The 26,506-nt window shown below is 39.8% G+C and overlaps 1 protein-coding gene across 5 annotated transcripts in view; it reads right to left on the bottom strand.

Annotated features, from left to right (window-relative positions):
• GAB1 (GRB2 associated binding protein 1) overlaps positions 1-26,506 on the bottom strand; it is a 118,680-nt gene that overhangs the window by 2,091 nt on the left and 90,083 nt on the right. Inside the window, exons 3-11 of one of the 5 annotated variants that reach the window (XM_070415233.1) lie at positions 23,467-23,686; positions 23,020-23,100; positions 18,780-19,381; positions 17,297-17,382; positions 16,799-17,102; positions 8,114-8,203; positions 6,359-6,452; positions 3,594-3,717; positions 1,039-1,161 (exon numbers count right to left, since the gene is read on the bottom strand). In XM_070415233.1, coding sequence (XP_070271334.1) covers positions 1,039-1,161; positions 3,594-3,717; positions 6,359-6,452; positions 8,114-8,203; positions 16,799-17,102; positions 17,297-17,382; positions 18,780-19,381; positions 23,020-23,100; positions 23,467-23,686 — 1,724 coding nt within the window. Of the gene's footprint in view, positions 1-1,038; positions 1,162-3,593; positions 3,718-6,358; positions 6,453-8,113; positions 8,204-16,798; positions 17,103-17,296; positions 17,383-18,779; positions 19,382-23,019; positions 23,101-23,466; positions 23,687-26,506 lie in introns of those variants that run through there. The other 4 variants (XM_070415235.1, XM_070415234.1, XM_070415237.1 and 1 more) reach the window with 4 other exon arrangements.

Raw genomic sequence — 26,506 nt, 5'->3', positions numbered from 1 at the left:
TTTGGCCCTGACCGGAATCGAACCCGGGACCCTTCAGTCCGTAGGCTGATGCTCTATCCACTGAGCCAAACCAGTTAGGGCCAAAAACAATTATGAATGCATTGTTGGGCTTGCTAGACAATAAGGAAAATACCCAGGGTGTGAGGGAAGCAGAGGCAGCAGAGGTCTGCTAATGGTAAAGGCAGTGCTGTCTTTAGGATGGATGTCAATTTCTGCAAGGTTAGGAGGCACTGGGTGGGAGGGCACGCTGAACCACGTCTATTCTGTTAAGTTCGGGAGCCCGAAGGAAACTGACTTGGTCCTAGCATGGGAGCACCACTGCTTCCTAGCAGAGGCCAATGCAAGATTCCCACAGATAGCCTCAGCAAAATGAATTCACAATAACTATGTATAAAACACACAAGGGGCCCTAGCCGGTTTGGCTCAGTGGATAGAGCATTGGCTTGCGGACCGAAGGGTCCCAGGTTCGATTCCGGTCAAGGGCACCTATCTCAGTTGCAGGTTCCTCCCAGGCCTGGGCCCTGGTCAGGGCTCGTGCAGGAGGCAACCAATCGATGTGTTTCTCACACATTGATGTTTCTCTCAGTCTTTCCCTCTCTCTTCCATTCTCTAAAAAGCAATGAAAAAACATCCTCGGGTGAGGATTAAAAAAAATAAAAATAAAACACACAAGGAAACAAGCCATCAGGAGTGCAAGTTAGCAAAAACAATAAGCACACCGATTCAGACCTCCAAGAACTTCAGATATTGAAATTATTGCATAAACATTATAAAATATATATGTGTGAAATGCTCAAAGGAATTTAAAAATAAGAAAGAGAAAATATGAAAGAGGGGTAAGAGGTACAAAAGATAGAATGAGAAGTTCTAACTAATGTCTAATCAGAAACCTCAAAGAAGTGAATTGGTACAGTTTTTCATATGGAAAATAACACAGTAACTAATAAATAATACAAGAATAAACTCTATGTTTCATGTATTCACAACCGTAAACCGACTTCCCCCCACCCCGTATTTACAGAATGAGCTTTCACTTACTTTACGAGGTGGTGTGGATTTCCCAGAATCTAAATCTAGATCGAGGTATTCCACTTGTTTGTCTCCTTTGGGCTTGATCATAGGGCTGCTTCCTCCATCAAGACTGCTACTGCCAAAAAGATTCTGAAAGGACAATACAACAAAATCAACTGCCAAACATTCAGGAGACATATTGCTTTTCTCACTTGCCATCTACTAAAGCCTAAATATTTATTCCAAGAGGACATAGCTGGAAAAATGTCTGCTTAGAAAACTAAATAACTTTTTAGGATCGGGGAAAAATAAGTAATGTCTAAAAAAACTGATCAAAACTTACTTTAGAATAAGCTAAAAGTAGTGTCAAAAGTCAAACTTGGTTCAAACCAAGACTGGGATGTCAAGCTACTATAAGTTTTGATAGCTCACCTGAATATATTAAAATGATATATGTATTCAATTACATATTTATTTATTTTAAAATATATATTTATTGATTTCAGGGAGGGAGGAAGAGGGAGAGAGGGATAGAAACATCAACGATGAACGAGAATCATGGATCGGCTGCCTCCTGATGCCCCCTACTGGGGACTGAGCCTGCAACCCAGGCATGTGCCCTTGACTGGAATCGAACCCAGGACGCTTCAGTCCTCAGGTCAACGCTCTATTCACTGAGCCAAATCAGCTAGGGCTCAATTATATTTTTAAACTACAGGATTCGTATGCACCTTGCCTTCAAATTAAATTTTTTAAAAAGTTCTATATTTTATTGAAAGGCTTTCACACTGAAATTAGTTTAGAATAAGTATGTTAATGAAAGCTTCTAGAACAGTGGTTCTCAACCTTCCTAATGCCGCGACCCTTTAATACAGTTCCTCATGTTGAGGTGACCCCCAATTTCATTGTTACAAATTGAACATAATTAAAGCATGGTGATCAATCACAAAAACAATATGTAATTATATATGTGTTTTCTGATGGTCTTAGGCAACCCCTAAGGGGTCGTGATCCACAGGTTGAGAACCGCTGTTCTAGAATAATGACCTTATTGGCAAACTGTATTTTATTTCTACCATCTAGAATTTTTACCACTTAATTTCCTGTCTTCTCTTGGTCTCATCCCTTCCATCCTAATAGGATTTGTACAATAGTAGGCCTAGTCTCTAAAAAAAAAAGATAAAGAAGGGAGATAGTGGACAGCAATTTTTGCTAAGGTTAAACAGAGTAAGCTGTGATTTAGGGCAAAGACAATTGCTAGGAAAACAGTTTACCCCTCATTCATAAGCAGGGCTGCTGACAGGCCGTGTGCAATGTTTTTGTGAATTAGAAAAAGATGCTCTCCTTCCTCTGGGGTGTCAAGGCTCTGTGCCAGGCCCTGCCGCGGGTGAACGGGACATGGTCTGGGTTGCTCGATAGTTCGTTGAGTGCAGCCTTTTGTACATACTACACACTGTAGGCAGGGTGATTATGCAGTAACCAATCTGCACCACCGAATGTGATGGCTCTATTAGCAGGAACAAATTTTTAAACCAAATTTATCAACTATTCCTAATACAACATGCAGGGGACAAAAAAATAAGCAAGTTTTGGTACTCAGTACAAACAGCCATTTCCCTCCTGCCTTTTTTCCCTAATTCATAACGAAACTGATTTTTTCCTCTAAGTGAGGTGATATTTCATTCTACCATAAAAAATCAAGCAGGTGTGTGTATGTGTGAAATTTTTTTTGTATTCAAATGTGACCAGTGGAAGAACCTGTACCTGGAATTTCCCTAATTGGAAACACCTAGAATTCACAGTATCACAAGGCTATGAAAGGACCCAAGAGTTCATTTGATGTACATGTTTAATGTCAGTAAGTTGTTCCCAAAAAGAATTTCTCAGAATTGCTAGGTAAACTGTTTTCTAATTATTACTAGAACTGGAAATTTTTTCATCTTGAAGTATTGTTAAAATTTATGCCCCTATTTGCTCCTGATCTAATCTCAATTGGGAACAGCCTGTCACTGTGTTCTAGCCTTTAGCTCAGTGTTTTCTCAAAACAATTTAGAAAAACCCTAAGATTCTAGGAGTTATTATGAGTGTTCTGCGAATTAGAAGAATAAAATAAAAACAACTTTGTTTTCCTAAAATTATTTTAAAAGTGTGCAAAATTATTGAACATATTTTTGTTGTTATTGTTACATAACAATATTTGTCTTTAGTAATGATGTATTTGTCATTCAAATTTCAGGAGTCACATTAAGGGCTCAATTCACGAATGCTTGACTTTGGATCTGTGTATAAATGAATAGGCAGCATCCAGTATAAAGTATTTTCTTGGATAGTTTCAAAAATCAAGTACATCCTATAAAAATTACAACTAGAAGCCTTTTAAAATTAATTAATTTTATTTCTACTTTTTAGATATTGATATTACACTTCGACCCTCTACTGGTTTTAGACTTTAGCATACTATTTTTAAAAAGCACTAACAAATTGTCTTTTATCCTTTTTCCTTAGGTATAAAGCAAGATGTAAGAATAAGACTGATAGACTGGGAGAAATAAGAGAGAAGTTAAGATGAAGACTTTACATACCGAGTCTTCACCAGATAGGTTCGGGTTCATGGGTACATAATTCTCTTCACTATCATGTGAGTCGCTGCTTGAGGTTGTGCTATGCACTGAACCTGGTCGGGGAGACATGGGAAACCTAGAGGAACTAATTACAAAAATTATCATTACAAACACAAACCCTGACAAAGTTTCTAATATCACTTCCAAAATAAAATGAGTGACAGTTTCCATTCTTTCAGAAATTCCCATTTAAGTTTATAATAATCTATTTACACATCTACACTAATAAAAGAGAAACAAGATAATTAGCGTACGACGGCTACCCTTCCCATTGGCTAATCAGCATATCCTTATGCAAATTAACTGACAGCCAAGATGGCGGCCGGCAGCCATGCACTGAAGCGAACAGGGAAGCTTGCTTGCTCCAGTGACTGCAGACTCCAACGTTCCCCGCCTGACTTGCCGGCCTCTGAGCTGCAACTCTAAGCAACTATGTTGCCAATATAGAAGCTAAACAAAACCCCAGAAACCGGCTTTCAGTCAGCCAGGTTCAGCCAGCCTGACCGCAACATTGTATCAAATACAGAAGGAAAAACAAAGGCCAGAAACCGGCTTTCAGCAGCAGAGGCCTCAGAGCTAAAGCTGGCCCAGAATAAAAAAGAAAAAAGAAAAGCCGAAACCGGTTTGGCTCAGTGGATAGAGCATTGGCCTGCGGACTGAAGGGTCCCGGGTTCGATTCCGGTCAAGGGCATGTACCTGGGTTGCAGGCACATCCCCGGTGGGAGATGTGCAGGAGGCAGCTGATCGATGTTTCTCTCTCATCGATGTTTCTAACTATCTCTCTCCCATTCTCTCTGTAAAAAATCAATAAAATATATTTAAAAAAATAAAAATAAAAAAATAAAAAAAAAGAAAAAAGAAAAAAAGGATCAGTTGGGAGCTTCAGTCACCTGAAAACGGCCCTCAGCCCCTCAGCCAGGCTGGCCAGGCACCCCAGTGGGGACCCCCACCCTGATCCAGGACACCCTTCAGGGCAAACCAGCTGGCCCCCACTCGTGCACCAGGCCTCTATTCTATATAGTAAAAGGGTAATATGCCTCCCGGCACCAGGATCAGCGGAGCAGCGAGGCTCCCGGCACCGGGATCAGCGTGACAGGGGGCAGCGCCCCAACCCCCTGATCAGCCCTGCTCTGTGAGTGACAGGGGGCAGCGCCCCAACCCCCTGATTGGCCCTGCTGTGAGTGACAGGGGGCAGCGCCCCAACCCCCTGATTGGCCCTGCTCTGTGAGTGACAGGGGGCAGCGCCCCAACCCCCTGATTGGCCCTGCTCTGTGAGTGACGGGGCAGCGCCCCAACCCCCTGATCGGCCCTGCTCTGTGCGTGACGGGGTGGCGCTGCAACCTCCCCATCGAGCCTGCCTTGAGTGTGACAGGGGGCGGTGCCCCAACCCCCCAATCGGCCCTACCCTGAGCATGACTGAGGGTGGCATCGCAACCTCCCGATCCGCCCTGCTCTGTGCATGACAGGGGGCGGTGCCCCAACTCCCCAATCAGCCCTGCTCTGAGCCCGACCAGGGGCTGCACCTAGGGATTGGGCCTGCCCTCTGCCACCCGGGAGCAGGCCTAAGCCAGCAGGTTGTTATCTCCCGAGAGGTCCCAGACTGCGAGAGGGCACAGGACAGGCTGAGGGACCCCCGCCCCCGTGCACAAATTTTTATGCACCGGGCCTCTAGTTTATTATAATAAAAGGCTAATATGCAAATTGACTGAACGGTGGAACGACTGGTTGCTATGATGTGCACTGACCACCAGGGGCAGACACTCAATGCAGGAGCTTCCCCCTGGTGGTCAGTATGTTCTCACAGGGGGAGTGCCACTCAGCCAGAAGCCCTGAGCCAGGCTCCAGCTGGTGAGTGCATCAGTGGTGGTGGGAGCCTCTCCCATCTCCATGTCAGTCAGACATCCCCCGAGGGTTCCCAGACTGTGAGAGAGCACAGGCTGGTCTGAGGGACACTCCCCCCCCTCCCTGCCGCCGAGTGCACAAATTTCGTGCACTGGGCCTCTAGTTTATTATAATCCAATTTTAGCACACATTCAAACGCACAACCAATATTTATAGCTACATTGCAAATGTATATTTTGGGCACCAAATGATCTGTGCTAAACAAAGAAAAAGTATTGTTAGGGATTTGGAGGATAACTCGAAAGTCAAAAGATATAAAAAGAAAAGATTTATGAATTCCCATTGAAAATAACTATGTATACCAAGAAACATGAACACATATTCAACACAGGTTGGTAACTTCATATATTCATTTCTTTATATACATTTAAATGAATCTTAATTAAATAAGTTCCACAAGAAACTACCATATTTTCTATATCGCTTAGTTCTTAGAAATTTCTAGCCTCATGAACCCTTTACACTCTTAAAAACTATTGAGAACTCCAAGGAACTTTTGTTTATATGGGTTCTAACTATTGATATTTACCATATTACAAGAAATATAAAAAATTTTAAACATAAGAGTACACAAATACACATTCTATTTGCTGTCACACAATCTCATCTAATATTATGCAGCCTCTGGAAAACTCCAGTGTACACTCATGAGAGAAGAAGAGTGGAAAAAGCAATTGACATCTCGGTATCTTAATGAAAACAGTTTTGATTTCACAGAACCCCCAAAAGGAGGCTTCCCAGACCATCCTTTGAAAACCACTGTGCCAGGTACTGTATTTTCCATTATAATGAACAATCAAGCTATATATTTAAATAAGACTTACTCTCGAGCAAAACTTCTAGTGATGGGAGACCTAACCGGGGCTTGTAATTCTTCCCATTCTGGCAAAGGTTTTATTTCTAAAGGTGCTGGCTTGGCTGGAATAAAAGAGAGAAAAAGAGATTTTTAGTATACAGAAATTTGGAAAACAAAACCAGATCCTCTCCCTATATATTTATACGTTATAGACAGAGTACACCTAAGACCAACTAGTTTCACAGATGAAACAATGTTTGTGGATGTTTATATGATTTGCCCAAGATTACACAGCTAAACAATTAGTGACAAAGTTAATCAGATAATGTTTCATGATTGTTGACTGAAAGCCTAAAGCTCTATTACAAACATGTTGCTTCTTAATTTAAGTAAATATTTTATGAAGATAAACTAAATGATAACAAAAGAGAGTAATGTGATGCAATTCCTTCACAGTTACTTGATTTATACTTTCCATGATTTCCTTATTTTATTTTTACCTAATTTTATCCTTAAATATGGAAATTTAATCATCTATGTAAAAATGTTCCAATTCTTCAATATTAAAGTATCAGTTATATAATTATACAATAAAATAATGTATGAAAAGCATTAAATACAAAATTTTGTTAAAATAAAAACAAACAAAAAAATGAATGACTAAATTTTCTAAATTAGTTCATGCTCAGTCTGGAAACAAAGAAAACAAAGCGATAATTATATCTTTAGACTCAAATTCAGCTCTGAGAAAAGGTCATAATCAAGCAATTATCTCTACCAAATTAAGTAAAAATAAATAAATGCTAATATTCTTATTTGTTTTATTTATAAATGGTCTTTGCTTATTTACCTCATTATTGTAGTGACAATAGCTATGCTAGTATAAACCACAGAGCTCTCGGCCCTTCACATAAAGACTGAAACACTTCAGAAATTAATTAAATGAACTGAAGAACTAAAATAATATTATTTGTTAATGTTAATTATATTTTAGGAAACTATTTAAATATACTAGATAAGTATTTGTCACCTTTCATCCTGCCATTTTAAATTAAAATTTTTCATTTTTCCAGGTTTCCTCCTAGTCTTTGTCCATATATGTGTACTTTTAACCAACTATGTTATAATCACCATTAAACAATAAAATAAGTGGTCATTTTAAAGGGCTAGGTAGATTCACTGGTGCTCATAACGAAGTATTTTAACTCAAATACAAAAAACTCAATGTGATTTTCTAAAGACTAGATTGATTTAAGTTCAAGTTAAAATGATTTTGCTCATCTATACACTTACAATGGACATGTACAGAATACTGTGCTGACTGAAAGTATTTCTTTAACTCTTATATTTCCCTTTTTTTGAAACCCAAAGGTTAATAGCAGTTTAGTTGTCAAATTCCAAGTCATGGCATAAAACAATTAATCCATGGGAATGAGTTTGCATTCTAGCTCAGAACAGAAAACATACATTATATATAAATATAGGAGACGATTGGAATTCACAAGCAGCTCACAAGCTTAAAGAAAACAATGTATTGAAGCCTAAAGGGTTAAAAGAATGCAAAAGGACAAGACTGATTATCACATATTATCAAGTGTTTAACGTGCTGCTGTTAATGGCATAACAAGGAGACTCATTTTATATTACGGGAAGCATTCATTAGAAATAACATGCTGGGAAGCTTTATTTACAAAAGCAGTGGGATTTAAGGCTCTATCTTTACTTTTCACAAAATAATTAAATCCCCAACGCCCCATCCAGCATGCGGTGCTAAAGTACATACCCTTTCTTCTCGTAGCAAAGTCACGTATGGTTTGTGAATCAGTTCGCTCTAAACCATGGGGTTTGGGTCTTAAAATTTTAGGACTTTGACCTAATTGGTAAAAAGAAGACTCTCTTAATATGTTATTTTTTAATGGGAAAAAATGGATTCTGTAAAAAAGCAACAGAGCCCTGAGCAGAAATGTTACATCTCAAAAGCATAAACAAAAGTTCCTTGGTGGAGACTATTTCAATCTTGCTACGCATCATTCATGCTCAGTCCACTGGAAAAGAGAAAGCTGCATGCAACAACATAATATGCGAAGTGTTACAACAGGTGGCAGGGTTTAGTGGGATAAGTGGCCCAGTTAGTTATCTTTATTTGTGGGAAGGAGGAAAAAGACGTTCCATGTTAGCTTTTCTAACATGCCTTAGAAAACTGGGTCAAATAAAAAACATTTTAAATCCCTCAGTCAGATCTCAAGTATGTCTTTTCTTTAAAGTTTGGTGTCCTAATAAAGTACTGAGGCCTACCTCCTTCCTCAATATTAATTTGGTGGAGGTATTTTCAAAAGTCTAATCTGACTATTCCTTCACCTCCTGACCAAACCCCTCCTAGAGAAGCAGGTGGATGCTGCAGTGCTTGCTAATCCAAGACCAACATTTGTTTCCCCTGGACACTCAGTGGGTGTCTGGTGACATCATTTTGCACGGATCAGATGTCTACATTCTGGAACTGCCGAGGGTCTAGCTTCAATGTAAGGATTTAAAAACACAAATTCGTTCGCCATTATTTTCTTTCCATGGAATCTCTGGCACATACAAGTAATGATGAAAAACCTGGAAAAGGCAGGGTCAATACCCAGCAGTTAGCTTCATCCTTTTTCTCACATGAAGCCTGGATGTCAGAGTAGCAGTATTATTTGAGTAAGTTAAACTACTCTATTCTCAATGGTACCAAATTTTCTTTTTTTCATGGCATTTACAAAGCTGAGTTGACATCTATTAGATGGCAAAATAAGAATTGATGATATCTGCACCTTATCTACCCAAATCTAAGTTTCTTAAAATGTGATTACCTAGAGCCCAGCTGGTGTGGCTCAGTGGTTGTCAACCTATGAACCAGGGCACATGCCTGGGTTGCGGGATTGATCCCCAGAGTAGGGGATGTGCAGGAGGCAACCAATCAATGATTCTCTCATCACTGATGTTTCTATTTCTCTCTCCCTTTCCTTTCCTCTCTGAAATGAATAAAAATATATTTTTAAAAGTGTGATTATCTAGATTATAAAACATGAACATTCTCTAATTAACCAATTTTCTGAGTTATGCAATTAATACACTGAGTTAATTCAGAAATGATGCAGGCCTACTTTAAGATGTGAGTGCTAACATTTTGGGCCATGATCCTACCCCTAATACTGACCTATCCAGGGCCCATGCTGGCTGGGCACTTTTCTAAAACAAAAGGGCATGCCAGCTTTTTATACTTCTCCAAAATAGTGTATTTCCATAAGAAAATACATTTATTTTAGAGCTGAAAGGCCTTTACAGCCCAAACCCAGCTTCTTCATTTTAGGGATGAGATATCCTTGAAGAATGAAAGGAGGTTAAGTGACTTGCTCAGGTCACACCATGCTCCTGTACGATCCCATTTTGCTGTACCTCTCTATCCTTTTGGGAAATAGAGAATCTTAGAAAATCAGTGTTTAGCGTGGTGATGTTTAAAAATTACAAATTGCTTTTAGAGCTACTTTTGGTTTGTTGCTTACTCAGTGTGTTCTCTGCCCGCCTCCTTTTCTAAAAGACCCGCTTTCATTAGCTCTCAGCTTCTGCCTGATTTTTCACTGTGGTTTATCTAACAGTGGGTCATTCCTTACATTTCTCAACTTTCACCCTTGGCATCTTACCTATATTTGTGGTTAAATAATCAAGGTCACATGACTTCTAAATCTACCTAGTTTTGATCTACGTACTTCCACACTTCAGCTGTCTGACAGGTCACCTCCAATTATCCTTCCAACATTCGACACTGAGGTCATCATCATCTCTCCTCCAAACCAATGCCATCTCTCAAGTACTCTCAAGGGTACTCCTTGTTTTTTTTAATAGAAAAATATGATATTGAGTGAGATTTTTCAAGTGCCTTTAAAACATTTACATGTATTTTCTCAGCATCCAGAGCTTGAGGTTGATTTTAGGAGAAAAGTGGGAATGTGGATAGGTTGTACTGAACTGTGCTGAGTCACTGAGACATTTTGTTAGCTTTATTTCTCTCTATCCTTCCAAACTCAATAAAAGTCACGCCGCATGGTGTAAATATGCTTGTCTCGTAATGTCTTCTTCTCCTTCTAGGCAAATACTTGAATGCTTTTCTGACCGTTGAAGAAAGGTGTGAAAATAAAGAGTAAGAAATAAGAAAGGCAAAAATGAACCAATCTGAAGATAGACTGATTCTCAAATTCGGAGTGTAAACAGAGGAACTCATTTGAGCCTCGACTTTTAAATCCAAGGCAGTTATGACTTGGCTTTAGCTGGATGAGGTTGGAAAAAAAAAGTGACTTTTTTTTTTCACTTGGCAAAAAGTGCCAACTACTGCTGAAATCCCTATCGTGCTTATCTCCCCCAGACTGTCAATCTCTGGATCATGTGTTTCTTCCTTACTTGGAGCACAGTTTGGTAAACCTTAATCTCTGGTTCAGATCTCTGCTCCAGATCCTAATCCACATATCTACAAAACCACCCGCATGGATGGTCTGCAGGCGTTGGCACTACATGTTCAGAAAGGAATTTATCCTTTGACTCACCACCAACCTGCTTCGCTTCCTATACTCCTGGTTCCCATAGCAGATCTCTCAGGAGTTGCTCCAGATTCCACTTTCTCACCTTCCTATATCAGGGTTACTTTATACTTATACTGACAATGTAATTGTTTGTTTTCATTCACCCAAGAATTAAAAAAAAAATCTGAAAGTCTGAAGTCCTTCCTTCCTTTACTAATGTGCACGTCAGTTACATGCTTTTTGGGGAGCGGACCTCACACACTGTGTGGCTAAATGACCTCCACCTATACTGCACGTGCCCTCAAACTTTAAAAATCACTGTAAGTCCCCACGTTGAGGGAGCACTGAGAGCCAGGAAAGGCCTTTCTTATTTGATCATCTCTAAATCAAGGCTTCAAGAACCCAAGATGCTGAAAAAGGTATAATTTTAAAATACAATATTTTCTGTCTGATCATTCAACCTTAGAATGAGCTTTCTAGAGGCCAACCTGATTATATTATTCGCCTGTATAAAACCCTTTCATGAGGTACTCAGAATAAAGCCCAAACTCATTAGCGTGGATCATAATACTCTCAGGATCAGGCACCTGCAAGGCATTTGGCATTCATTCCTCCATTCTTACTTTCCTCCCTCCCTCCCACCCACGACTGTGCCAGCCCCATCTCCCCTCTTTTTAAAGGATCTGGGCATGCTGTTTATTCTGACTAGAGATCCTCTGCCACCCTCCCCTCCTCTACCATCATTTAATTGCCACTCACCCACTCAGACTATCCTCAGGGGAGCTTAGCTAACAGTGCCAAGAGCTTACCTCAACCACAGCCCCTTCCATGCTAATTATGATAATGTGTTTACTTTTCTCCCTCCTCCACTGAAGGTGAGCTTCTTCAGGGAAGCCATCTTTCCTTCCCCCACAAGACCTAGCAGAGGGCATGGGTAAGCTGGTAGGCACTGAAACCTACCATATTTAAAAGCTGTGGTGTGTAATCTGATCAATGTCATAATTTTTTGTTTGTCCTTTAAGAGGTAAAAAAGAGTGAATGAATGTTGTTTTAAAAGTTGGTCATCCCCAAATACGGTCACGGCAGTCACATGAGGTCATTCCAAATAAGCAGATGCCATCTTTTTTGCAAAATCCATGAACTTTCAAATATCATTTTAATAGGTACTGCCTCTACATGCATTCAACTCAAAGTGGAATTATTTATGCTCCTCCGAACTTTTACAGGTTATGCTATTTCCAGTAGGCATCTCAAAATTCAGGAAAGAAAAATAATTTACGTTATTATTCTCTGCTAATTCCAAAAAGTAATCAAGGCAGCATATGAAAAACTTTCCCACTTGTTTTAATGGTCTCACTGTATAGAGAATAATAGTAATTATACTGGAAGGTCCAGAATGTCTAGGGGGGGAAAAACCCCACATGTAAAGGCTATGCCGTAAAAATACACTCCATTTTCACTCCCTTTACACTGTAACACCAAACAGGAACCCAACTGAAAGTCAAACTTTAACACTTGTTTATTAAAATCTAGTTATTTTTACCAGTGTCATTCATCCATCTTCCATTTATTATAGCATAAAAGCCATTTTGAGAAAGCATGCTAATTTTTAATTACATTGAAAATTTCTTTAGAAAATGTCTTGAAAAAATGTTTAGAGCAAATGTATCACTGTGCCCAGAAAAGACCCACCCAAGGAAGCTCCTCACGATGCTTCCTGCACCAAAGCGACGAGCCAGACCTGACGGCACTTTAACCAAACTCATGTACCAAAACGCCAGAAGCAACTAACCTTGCACCGCTTTTTCCAAACCAATACCATAGCGAATGGTCAGAACCACTGCTGAAAGCCATGAATGGACAAAGCCAAACAAAACAAAATAAAAAAGACAGCATCTGAGGCTCAAACAGCTGCTCCATCATGTTAGAAGGAGACTGAATGGGGGAGGGGGTCTAGACAAGTGCCGTGATTAAATATGGTAGATTTATATAAAGACTGACTTTAAGAGAAGCCACGATAGACATGTTACAGGAATTTCTCAAACTTTGCAATACTTTTCTATGAAAACATAAACGTTTCAGTGAAAAGAATCAAAACATAATTTGTGCTGCATTTCCAAGGACTCATCTGCTTTCCTAATACTTAATAGAACACACGGAATGATGTATTTTCCTCTAGTAATATACATAAAACTTGGCTCAAAACAAATACTATCATGACAGAAATGGGACGGGTAAAAATATAGCTACCACAGGTTAGGGGATTGGCGAAGGATCCATGAAAATACATTAAACATATGAGTTTAGAATATCTATGTATTTCTGCAGCTTCAGTTACTCAGAGATATTTCAAAAACTCATCTGCACTACTAACTACAGCAGCTGAGATCTATAATTGGGGGTATAAATAAGACTAGAATGTCACTCATTTATTACAGACCCTTCCAAAGATACTCCAGAAACTGGCTATACTGGATGTTGAACCAGGCTCTGAAAATAATCAAGCCATATATGATAGAATTAGGTTTGTTTATTATTATGTTTAGTTAATAAGAGATACTAGAATAATAGATTGAGTCATGTATCTGATGTCACAGAATGAAAAATTTACAACAGACTCATCTGATGCTATGATAATGAAAAGAATTTCATGACCAAATAAGACATTTGTTTTACAATTTAAGTTCTGAAGAATAAACTTTGCTTCAAGATCTAAATTTAGGTTTAAAATGTGTTTTTCTTGAATAGTTAAAACTTTCTAAAGTAGGTTGACAATGTTTGTCCTGCAATATTAAATACCTTCTCATGCATCCTCTCTTGTATCATATTTACTGAAAAAGTAGGACAGTACTAAAGAAAAGCAAAAATATTTTACTATTTATTTATTATTTTTGTTAATCCTCCCCCAAGGATATTTTTCCAATGATTTTTAGAGAGAGTAGAAGGGAGGGGAAGAGACAGAGAGAGAGAGAGAGAGAGAGAGAGAGAGAGAAACATTAATGTGAAAGAGACACATCAATTGGTTGCCTTCCACATGTGCCCTGACCAGGGCCAGGGATCCTGCCTGCAACCAAGGTATGTGTCCTTGGCCGAAACTGAACCTGGGACCCTTCAGTCCACAGGCCGATGCTCTATCCACTGGGCCAAACCGGCTAGGTCAACATTTTCTTTATTACTATGATTTTAGTAACTATTATTTTGCAAAACCCATTCTCCTTGATTTTGCCAAAAACTATGTGGTTATTTATTCTGGGTGCTTTCTCAGTTCATTTTGCATCTAAGAAAAGGTACCAAATAAATATTCTGGCCCATGAGCTAAGAATTGTATCTCAACAGTTCAGCTAATTTTGTAAAAGACTGAACACAATCTCCAGAAGTCACCAAAAACCTGCTTTGTTCTGTTCTAATGTGAAGTCACTTTATGGAGGTTACTCTGCCATGTGCTAGAATATACTGTCACTATACACATAGGGAGGAGTAAATATACAAATATGTTATATATATATATAATATATCATATATAGTATACTAGTTCATGCCATATTATTATGATATACTGTCTATTATAATATGGGGTACATGAGCTCTGTTAGATCTAGATGATACTAAAAGCATTATTTTACAACTGTTCTAACATATAAATAAGGGTCTTTTCTGATTCCGCATTAAGCTTACCACATAGAATTATTAACTGTGAAATCGACCAGGAATTTTCAAACTGCGTTCCGCACAGCCCGAGGGGAAGAAGGAACAGGCAGGGAAGTAAAACAGGTGGGAGTTGAAGCCTGTATTTTATCCAACCTGTACCACCTCCACATTTATGGGAGACCTCAAGATATACAACTGTGACGTTTGAAAAACTGTAGCTCTGCTGCTACCATGCACTAATTACAGAAAAATAAGAGAAGAACCAGTGTAGCATTAAAATGAATATTTCATAATTGCAAAGAGTTCGTGACACTTGTATTTTTAATCCTTCAGCGACCTTGAGCTCAATGATAAATGTACGCATGTCCAAAAATGCTTTCACACATTGCAGGCAAAGAAGAAAACGACCAATAGCGTCTACATAAATTTAAAGACAAATGAGGACAAAGAGTAACAGAAGGAAAAATTATTAAATAAAAAGCCAGTGGTGCTCACACCCTTTGTAAGGTAACCATCCGGATCATGGCCCTGCTTCCGGGGCTGTCTGGGTGGCATGGATGTTAAACGTGACCATCTTCCCAGCGGTTGGACCAAAGGTGGACCCTGGACCCAACAGCAGCCAAACTATGGCCTGGCCTACAATCTATCACGTGGCTTGGTGTGAACGACCAGTGAGAGCCATCTCTCCGAGTGATCTGAAGTGCGTAAATAATGAAGGAGGCAATTAGGAGATGTGGAAGCTGCAGGGGCATGTAAAAAGGGGCCCAGCGAGGGGCACTGCAGGCCAGAGCTCTGGGAAAGCAGAAAACCAAGACAAGTAGAGGATACAGAGCAGAGGAACACAAAGAAGGAAAGAATGTGAGAGAGAGCAAAGCAGACGCAGACTTCCCACAGGACAAACATGCAGAGGGCAGGACAAAGCGCCAGTACCCTAGGGGTGCCTCGGCTCCCAATCACTTTCTCACTTCAGCACAGGAGTTTCCTCACTTACAGCCAAAGGAAACAAAACTCACGTTCTTCAGTTACTCTGAGTGAGAGTCTGTCTCCCTTCCCCACAGCTGGTACTTAATCAGAATTAATATTAATGATCTAAGCCCAGGCTAATGAGAAATTTACACAGACATTACATGCTCTTAAAAAGCTACGTATAGCTTAGCCGGTTTGGCTCAGTGGATAGAGCGCTGGCCTGCGGACTGAGGGTCCCGGGTTCGATTCCAGTCAAGGGCACATGCCCGGGTTGTGGGCTCGATCCCCAGTCGGGGGCATGCCGGAGGCAGCTAATCAATGATTCTCTCTCACCATTGATGTTTCTATCTCTTTCTCCCTCTTCCTTCCTCTCTGAAATCAATAAAAATATATTTAAAAAAGAAAAAGATAAAAGCGATGTATAGCACATGAGACTTTTCAAATGTGCTGAATACCCCAAAAGTTGTGCCACTGGTCACAGCAGATTTAATAACTTACTCAGTGGTCCAGATTAAGTCACATTAACAGCAATGCTGCAACACAGCTAGCGGTGAGGGTCTTGACCACTCAAACCCAAATTGTAAACCTTTAGTACATATCACCCATTTGGCTGAAAAGTTTCTTTTCCAAGGAGTTCTTGACAAACCACGCTACTTGAGAATTAATGTTACTTATGAAGGCCAGCACGAAAGAAAAAACTAGAAGCACTTATTTATATCCCAGCAAGGAAGAATAATTTTTAAGAAGTTGTTGTACAACAGAATGGAAAGATTATACAAGCAATCTCACTGTCAGGCACATTAATTATCTCAAGTTTGATTTGATACTATATACTCTGGTTTGATCTGCAATGTTTTGTTCGTTTAAAATAATTAAATCAGTTCTTAGAACTTAAAAGTCAAAAGATAATATACATGAAATGTGAAATTTCTGGTTTCTCCTGATACATCAGAAGATTTGCATGTACGGGTCTATATTATTTTCACAAGTCAACAAAGGGTTGTGGTCCAGGAGCAGTTACTCCAATTAGGGCACTCGAGTTTTTCCTAATTCCCTCCTCCTCTTCCCTGCCAATCCTTGTGCGTGCTTTAGTTTGTAACCTCTGCTGTCAAGACAGGAGATTTAAAAATCGCATGTAGGCATCAACATATAATATAATGATTATTAATCTATAAGAGCAATATCACTTAAACAAGTTATTAACTAAGGTAATAGGAAATACTTCAGAATTTCTAGTCCCAATCCTGTTCTGGATTTAATGACAGTTCAAGGCAGAGCTAGACCCTTCTCCTATGCCCTGCTCTGCTTACCTTTTCTGTCCGGCTTGAGGTTCCTATCTACGGGGGGTGGTTCACAGTCTGCAACGGGGACAGGCCTTCTGGGAGGGGTCTTTGGGCTGGACCTGAAGCCCATATGAGCAGGAGGAGGAACTTGCATTCCAAATGAAGAGAAATCAAACGTCCCTGGGGTCATGGGCACATAATTTGCTTCCTGAATGGGTTCTGTAAAACTGCTGGAATGCTGTCTCGGCGGAGAGTTGGGATTCATCGGCACGTAATTCTCATCCAGCTCTTCACTTGATACACTTCCCACTGTCGATACATTTTTGATTTTCTAAAACACACATACATTTCTTTTAATAAACAAAAACTGCTGTCAAACAGGAAAACACAATTGTACGTCACACCTATTCCTACGGATCTGAAGGGGCTTTTATTTCATGATCTCATTTAGTCTCAGGGAACCAAGCATCAAGATTTTTGACAATGAAATATACACTCGATCATGCCAAGGTCAGTTATACTTACAAAGTGGTTATGGAAGCCTTCAAGGGAACTAGATCTATCACTTGGAAATGTTCGTGGAATATCATAGCAGTCTTGAGAACTAGCATCTAAAATAAAGAACAAACTATAAACATTTCTTCCCACATTTGCCAGTTCTCAGGGTAGTCAGGAATGACCTATTCTTTCTCTCTCTCTTTAAACACACACACATGCAGGTACATATGCACACAGACCTTAAAAAGGATGCTCACAGAATAGTATCCTGAATTGGTACGTTAGAAAATGCAGGCACTCGGTCACATGCTAACCAGTACCAGTATTTGATTATGACAGTGAGTGATGTCTAAGACTGGGGTCGTGGTGGGTTATCCAAAAATGGAGAAAGATATACTTCTATTTTCTTACCTTTTGCACCACCTTGGGCCTCAATTATATCTCACTAACTTACACCCAGATTACACAAACACTTCAAGGGAATTAGATGCATTAAATCTTTATCTTCTGTAAGACAGCTGGGTAACTCCACCATAGTTTTTAGGGTGTGAGAATTTTACACTTTGACTTTCTATTTTTAGAATATTAAGAATCTTAGGGTATAACCCAGACTCAATTTTTCTCCTCTCAAGGTCTGTAACTTCTGGAAGGCTCAAGGAGACAGAGCAGGAATAAGTGAAGTGACGAGGAATAAGGAGAGAGAAGATTCAGAGCTTTAAAAATAAAAAACAGCAAACAAAAATCAGAGTGGCTTGATTGGGACTGATGATTACCTGGTAGACACAACGTAAACACTGCTTATCTAGCAAGGAAGGAAATGGAGCCCAATAGATGTGACACATAGAAGTGGCCCTAAGGGCACAAATCCAGGAAAGGGTATGAGTCTCGGAAGCTGTGTGGCTGGCCCATTTCCTGCTCCTCTGCCCCATCAGGGACTATCCCTCCATGATATATAGAAAGAGGGAGAGAGGGGTGCAGACTTCCTGAGGCAGGAAAGAACTGCTAAGGCTATACTTCTTCAGGGATGAAAAACTCCAACTCTTTGTCCCTTCTGGCAGAACACACACACAGGCACACCTGTCTGTCTGTCTGTCTGTCACTCTCTCTCTCCCGGGAATCTACTGAGACCCTGGTATCTTTGCTACATGAGTGGGTAACTGCAGGATTGAAGAAACAAAGGACTATCATTTGGTATCCTATTATGCTTAACAGAATAAATATTCAGCCTGGCAGGCGTGGCTCAGTGGTTGAGCATCGACTTATGATCAGGACGTCACCGGTTCAATTCCCATTCAGGGCACATGCCCAGGTTGTGGGCTCCATCCCCAGTGTGGGGCATGAAGGAGGCAGCCCACCCATGATTCTCTCTCATCATTGATGTTTCTCTCTCCCTCTCCCTTCCTCTCTGAAATCAGTAAGCATGTATTTTTTTTTAAAAAAGAACCAATATTGAGAACAACATATTTTCCATCGTGAACCTCTAATAGAGTAGAAGCCAAGGAGCGCTCACCTTTCCGCAGTTTGTTCAAATCCACGGTGGAGATGGTGTTACTGCGCGACGGCGGCATCCCTGCGGTGGGAACACAGTAGCTGCTGTCGGTGTCCGAGGCCGTGCGTGTGATGCTGCCCGTTTCCACAGGAGATCGGTCGTGAGCCGAGTGTGGTTTTGGTGGCCGGGGGGGAGGGATATCTGGAATAGTGTCTAGCTTTGACGTCTGTCCCAAGGTTCCTTCTGGAAATGTTCGTGGAATCTGGTAAGTATTACCAGGTGTTGGAGGAATGTCATAGCTAATAGACACATGCCTCATTTGAGTCTCTAGACTCGAAGTCCCAGAGGGGGTATTAAACACATAGAGTTCTCCATCGGCCTCGGTACTCGATGGAGACGCCTTTGGAAGAACGTCGTGGGAGTAACTCCTGGGCATGTTGTAGAGGCTGGAGTCTACAGAAACAGACACGGCGCGAGGCGGCGGGGAGTCATACATGATTTGCTGCTGGAAGAAGCCGTTCACTCCGTGTTTGCTCTGGGAGGAAGCAGGGTTTTTATGAGCAGGGACATTATCATTGCAGTCTGTGTCAGAAGAGGTGGATTTTGCCGAATCAGCATGTGTTCTAAATAAAAATTGTTAATGACAGAAAATAAAACAGGGTGAGGACATAAGACTGCTTTTTAATAAATATATTTACAGCTTAGCAATCAAAATTCACGGCTTTTTTCATTAGATTTTTTTTTTTTTTTGGTGTGATCCATGAGATTGAAAGCACAAATGCTGCTCATTTTTATGATTATACACCAGACAACAAAACCGCCACCACAAAACCACCGAAAGCATTCTTCCTAATTTCTGTCCTGGACCCGCCCACACCCTCAACTCCACCTATTAAATTCACACATAAAACCACAATCCCTGAAGTACTGGAATTAGAAAGGTAAATGATTAAGGCACAGACACAAGGAAAAAAAGCATTTCCTCTGAAAAGCATGCAAAAATGTGGTGCCAACACAACTTATTAAGGTGATCCACTGCTCTTTAGCCCACCTGTGGCTAATCTGTTGTTCTGTACCACTGGAAGTCTAATGATTACCTGGCATTGAATAAATTCAGTGTGATCTACGGGGGGGGGGGGGGGGGGGGCAACTTGAAAGGCTTGGTATATCCTCCTTTCTATTAATTTTCTTTAACAAGCATTTAGCTAATACTGTAAAGAGGATCAAAACACAAGTCACAGAGTGAGCCAATTCCAAACTAAATTAACCTTGAGGAATCTCATTAGAGTATACTTTATGCTTTGGGTACATTTTCCGTCTCTGCATTTTGTCGTATCACAAAATTTGGGTAGAAGGCAAAATGAAGCTACGATCTGGATACCAGCACACTCCATAATGTTAAACAGGATCCCTTAGCTACCCATGCATGCTGTCTGAAGTCCTGTAGGAACTTAAACTTACTAATTTTAAAAATGAACTTGTCAGAGATTTTTAAGGGCTTTTCTTCCTTGACATTTTAGTAACACCTGGCTCTACGTACTCCATTTATGTTTTGGCATTCTCCTCTGCTGTTATAAAGAACCCATGTTGTGATATCCTAATTTCCCTTGTCCCTCACTGATCATCCCCTTGTTCATTGACAGGTTCCTTCTTCCTGTCTCTCTGCCTAGGAATGGCCAACAGAATTCAATCCTCTCATTCGTGAGCGCACACACCATTAAAGAGTCCTCCTGTCTCCTATCGTCACCTTCCAGCGAATGCTGACAACTCCCATCTATGAGTCCCATATTTTCCAACTGTTGATATTTCTACTTGGTTACTCCAGTAGCTTTTGTGTATCAAACAAAATTCAACTTTGACAGCCCTTTCCGATTTATCCTTAAAAGAAATGTCCTCATTCAGGTTCTCTAGGCTCAAAACCCAATCAGCTTTAATTCATTCTCTTTGATCACCACCATCACTCAGTCACGAAGTCTTTCTTCCTAACCAAGTGTACATCCCTTGCCCTAGTCCCACTGTCACCAACCCAAGTTCAGGTTTCTGCTAAGTTCTATACTTCTGAACCCTCCTGAGTAAACTTCTGTACCCTAGATTCTTTTTCTTCCAATCTATGCATGGGGTGATACTACTATGCTGTGGTAAGATCAATATTTTCAGCCCTAGACAGTTTGGAAAGAGCGTCGGCCTGTGGACTGAAGGGTCCCGGGTTCGATTCTGGTCAAGGGCATGTACCTTGATTGCAGGCTTCTCCCCGGCCTGGGCCCTCGTCGGGGCGCATGCAGGAGGCAACCAATCGATGTGTTTCTCTCACATTGGTGTTTCTCTCTGTCTTTTCCTCTCTCTTCCACTCTCTCTAAAAGTCAATGGAAAAATAGCCTCAGGTGAGGATTAAAAAATTTTTTTTTAAACATGATTTTCATATCACTTATATACCCAGAGAAAATCCCGTTTTAAGATCTCTATGGGTGTGGGAACTACAAAAAGCCCACAAACTACTCCCCTTAGCATTGAGGCTTACTAATAACCTGGCTCCACCTTTTATATCCTATTTTATGTCCTACTATTCCGCAAACCAAAGCAGGCTCTCCTCCACCTTATCTCCAACCCAGCACTCTCATTTTCACCTCTCCTATCCCTCAAGCATTTTTATGCAAATTACTAATGATAGCCTCCCTTTCTCTTACCAACCAGGTGTAGTTCAAATTCTACTCCTCCCTGGGAAGGAATTTACAACGTATTTACACATTTTCTAAAAATGTGCACTGTCAGTGAATTCAAACATGTGAGTTATAAGATGTCAGAAGCACAATGAGCAATAAACTTCCTACCTTTGACTAGCTTATAGTTTAGGGGAGAATGTAAAAAAATATCAATCTATTTCCAATTCTATGATAAATCAGAGATATGAAGGTACAACTAGGATGCTATAAAGACCCACAGTGGCATTTAATCCAGCCGTGGAGTTTGGGGAAATGTTTCTACATGTGTCTGAGCTGAGACTTGCAGTCTGAACAAGGGTTTGCAATTCTCCTATCTTGCCTCCATCTATAAATGCTTAAAATATTTACATGTTTTGACTTTTTCACAGGTTTACTTGTAAACTGTGAAGGTGACTGTATCTGAGGGGGCTGTGAAGTATGTAATTAGTTTGTACCTTCAGAGCATTTAACAAAATAGTGGGCACATCATAAATATTTGTTAACTGTCATTTTTGCAAAAAAGTAGATGCAAAATATATTTGAGCATAATTTTGATCACAACAGGAAAGCTGTGATAACAATGAGATCAATGAAAGATTTTATATAAAAAGAAAATGTACTGAAAACTGTCACTTAACTGTTGGCTTTTTAAAAAGTTGATACTGAAAAATAATTGTGACTCTCCATAAAATAAAATCTTAGTTAGTAGCATAGGTAACAAAGTTGCGAGTGTGTAATTTTAAATACTCACGTCAAACAAGCAAAAATCAAGTTAGAATTTGGTATTATTAACTAGTGTTGATTTATAAATTATTTTATTTTCTCTTACAGGTAAAATCCCATTACAACAAATATATAGAAATGCATCTTATGAGTGTTTGATTCCATTATCTTAGGGAATAGGTCACAGAAATGAATTTGTGAATCTTAAAAATTCTATATAAAATTTTTTGAACAAGCGCTTTGTGTATTTCTAGCCCAGTCGCTGTCTACATGAAAAAAAATCTTTTTGTTATAAAAAATAATGCTTAGTATCCAATAACCCTGTTTAAAAATCTTTCACATCTACTATGCAGTTTATGCCCATATTTATACTACAAAGTCAGATAATAAATATACCCAATATCATTAATTGTCACAGCTGTTAATGGCATTGACAGGCCTCCTGATCATTATTTTTTCAGCTCCAACACTTACCATGACCTCAAGCCTTCCAATTACTCAATATCAAATTAAAATATCTTACAGCTTAGAAGAGAGGGGTCTTGGAGCAGGGATGGAGATGACGGAAAAAAGCAGGATTTGGGAAAGCCTTTATGACACCTCTGGTCAAGCACCGAAATCCACATACTCCTTTCTACTTAAAATTTGTAAAGTGAAGGCTTGGGTAAGCTCCACTTCACTGTTATGTAGGAAAATCCACCTTCCATAGCTTTTAGCAATATATTTGATTTCATCCACTTTCACTAAAGCTCAATTTGTATTTTCCATAGGTTTTGCTATATTGGGATTTTACCTGTATGATTTCTCACACAGATCCAAAGCAACCACAACACACTCACTGCAATGGAATCGTTTTGCTTTCAAAATCTTCTAGTAGTAGGTATTCCTCTCCTTCTTCAGAAACAAAAGATGACCCTTGGCTGGTTTATAATCACATAAGAAATGGAGCAAGATCACCATTTTAAATCAGTGAAATCTGTTAAGCAAGTAATACTGTGAGTCTGTAACAAAGACTATGAAACGGAAGACAGGTTTCCCAAAGAGCTTCCGGTATAAAAATGTTCCTTGCCAAAGATGCTAGAGAACGTGTTTCTTCAACAAAACCTCATGAGTAACAGAGATCATTTGTGGAGGAATATAAACTTGAAATATATGCATAAAATAGAAACCTATATAAATGGTTTCTTTCAAACCTTAAAAAAGTTTACAGGTAAGATTCCTAAATGAGTGCGCGTGCGCGCACACGCACGCATACACACACACAGAGGCAGGCATATGTGGTTTACCTGGTGGGTTCAGGCTTCTTGCTTTGACAGTTGACTAGCAAGAGGTAGTCTTGAGGATCCTCCTGGATGCCAAGAGTCTCCAGATGTGGTGGCAGGTTAATGAGCTGATATGGAGGAGGCTGGGCACCAGAGGATGAGTCCACCTGGGCGGACGGTGGTGTTGTAATGACAGCCGACGGTAAATCCACTTGTAAGGAGCTGCCAGGGGGCTTCACAGGATCTGCGACACCAAAGTAGGGCTGTCATTCTCTATTCCATGTTAAGAATTTTTTTCTGATGCAAAGCCACTTGAAAGTTTGGAGGTAAGTTGTTTAAATACATGGAAATAGGCTAAACCAGTGGTCAGCAAACTCATTAGTCAACAGAGCCAAATATCAACAGTACAACGATTGAAATTTCTTTGGAGAGCCAAATTTTTTAAACTTAAACTATATAGGTAGGTACATTGTTATTAACTTAATTAGGGTTTCCTAAGGCTTAGGAAGAGCCACACTCAAGGGGCCAAAGAGCCGCATGAGGCTCGCGAGCCGCAGTTTGCCGACCACAGGCATGATCCTGTCAGTTAAAACAAATACGACCTAAGTGACAACATTTATACAGAAGATCATTGTTTCATATTAAAGAGATCTGAAGAGAAGGGATCTTTCTTCCAGAGGCTGTAAAAGAGCCATGGGTAACCTTGCCTTGAATAGTCTTTAGCTTTGAGGCTCCTGGAAAGGAAGATGATCTACCATATTCTACCTTCTTTAGCACAAAAGGCAGATTTTTTCCATGATGATAACGTGCTTCCTAAGCCAAGCCAACCTTCCCAGGTGGCCATGTTATTACGTGGCGCCTACAGGTCCATGGAGCTGCGGGTACCAGGGTCAGCTCTTGACCTCATCTTTATTCTGCTGCTCATCTTTCTACTTCTCAGCCGACTAGGGAGAACTAGTTCTAACTGGGGGATTCACATTCAGGGAAAGAGCTTTTCTTTAAGGCATCCCTCCTTCCCTCAACTCATCATCTCATTTGCCATTTATTGGATTTCTGTAGGATTTTCATGCAAAAGGTGTCAGCAAGTAAAGAAGTAATTAATTAAGCACTTAACTAAGGGACAGGAACTAGAAAGAAACTTCCATTATGTTCATTAGCAAGCTCATGAAAGAAAAGACCTTCCAACAGCCATAAAAAGCAAGCCCAACCCTCCCAAACGACATGATGAGCAAGGTTCTTTAAAAGGAAGGGGACACTGCCCTACCACTTTGGCTCAGAAAATGCACTATTTTCAAAGTTTCGTCTTCAGGATTGTTTTACTCATGTTAATCTGACCATTTACTCAGCTCTTCATATTTTAATGTAAGCACTGCATTGTCTTAATATTCTATAAATAAAATTTCTGGCCAAAGTTAATCAACTGACCTAAAAAAGAAACTTCTGTCTTATAAAAACATGTCATTTGCCCTCGTTCAACTCTACAAGTAGTTCAATGGACCATGTTTGTTGCTTTTTGCCTCACCTAGGTTTCTAACTTACTGCTCTTTCCAAGTAATGTTGGGATCAAGTTTCTGAGAACCAAATATCAGTTTAGGGTTTGCTTATGTGTGTAAAATTATTTTCTGAGTTATTTCTTAATTTAGAAGGCATGAAGAGTATAATTAGCATTCATTAAAGGGCTAATAAGCTGTTGGAGCAAACTCCTAATAGAATTTCACTTAGAAAATGAATGAACACCGTTAAGGAAAGTCTCCACCAGCTTTCAGTGGAGAGAATTAGATTGGTATGTGAGGAGAACCGCAAATAATAAATTGGTCTGCAACTGTCCCTAGCTTAACGCAGTTTTATCCTATTTGAAACCCTACTGCCGTCACAGAAGTTGGGTTGCCCTGATAATGCCTCTAAATATTCAAAAGAATATACATGTTTTTCTAATCAAATGGCTCAAGAGCTGAAACCCAGGGAAGCAATTCTACTCTTTCTTACTGGTAAGGAGAATATTTCAAAGTTGATGCCATAGGTCTGTGGATTTTGTGACACTAACATGCTGTATCTGAGCATGTGGTAGTAAAACTGTGGTGTTGCTCACGTCCCTGTTGGACCAGAGGAGATCCTTTTCTCTGAAGATGGGCGACATTTGCTAACTGAATATGCTCTGGGTTTCTATTGCAAAAGTGTTACCTTGATGCTCACAATTAAAGGTAAATAGGTCAAGGTTACTCGGTTTCTATTGATTACTGACTTATCTGGTCTGTTGAAAATTTTTTTTTCCTGTAAAGAGAAGCACTTTGAATAGATCTATGTCTAAATAACTTAGCAAATAAGAGCCCACAAAGAGTATGCATTATCATTAATGCTAAAATAATCTTCTCACTTCTGAACAGACCATTTTTTTAATGAAAGAACATTTTATAAATGTAAATTTCACAGATGGATACAAACAAGAAACAGCAGTAGTTGCCATTTCCAGTGAAGCAACCTGCAGTTTCTTCAGTTTATTTAGTCAAATAGCGAAGACCTCTAATCAAAGCCCAATCTATTTAACGTGTTTGAAGTAGAAAATTTTTTTAATCTTATTTGTCATGACCATCTCCTTCACAGACTGTGAAAACTTCCTTGGAGACGTTGAAACTAAACCTCTAGGAAGTGGTGATAAATGCCTAATTCTTATCCCAGAGGTGTCATGACATCAGAATCACTTGTGGGGTATGTTAGAAATCTAGGTGCCTGGTCTCCATCTCAGGAGACTCAATGAATCAAGATCTCGGGGGCAGTAGTTTGAAAATGTATAATAAAACAAAATAAACTCTCTGGTTGACTTGATCCCCAGGAAAATGCAAATTAAAACCACTGTGAGATACCACTACACACTCCCTAGAATGGCTAAAATTAATGACTGACAATACCAAGTGTTGGTTAGAATGCAGACTAACTGAAAGTCTCCTACACTGCTGGTAGAAAAGCAATTAATACAATAATTTTGGAAAACTAAAGCTACTAAATCTTCTAACACTAAATGTATATATATATATCCTATGATGTAGCAATTCCACTCATGGGTATA

This window comes from Myotis yumanensis, unplaced genomic scaffold (genome assembly GCF_028538775.1).
Source record: "Myotis yumanensis isolate MYYU_CA2020_CCGP unplaced genomic scaffold, mMyoYum1.0.hap1 SCAF_5, whole genome shotgun sequence".
NCBI classification, from domain to species: domain Eukaryota; kingdom Metazoa; phylum Chordata; class Mammalia; order Chiroptera; family Vespertilionidae; genus Myotis; species Myotis yumanensis.
The sequence above is the reverse complement of the archived record's forward strand: the minus strand, read 5'-3'. Positions and strand labels throughout refer to the sequence as shown.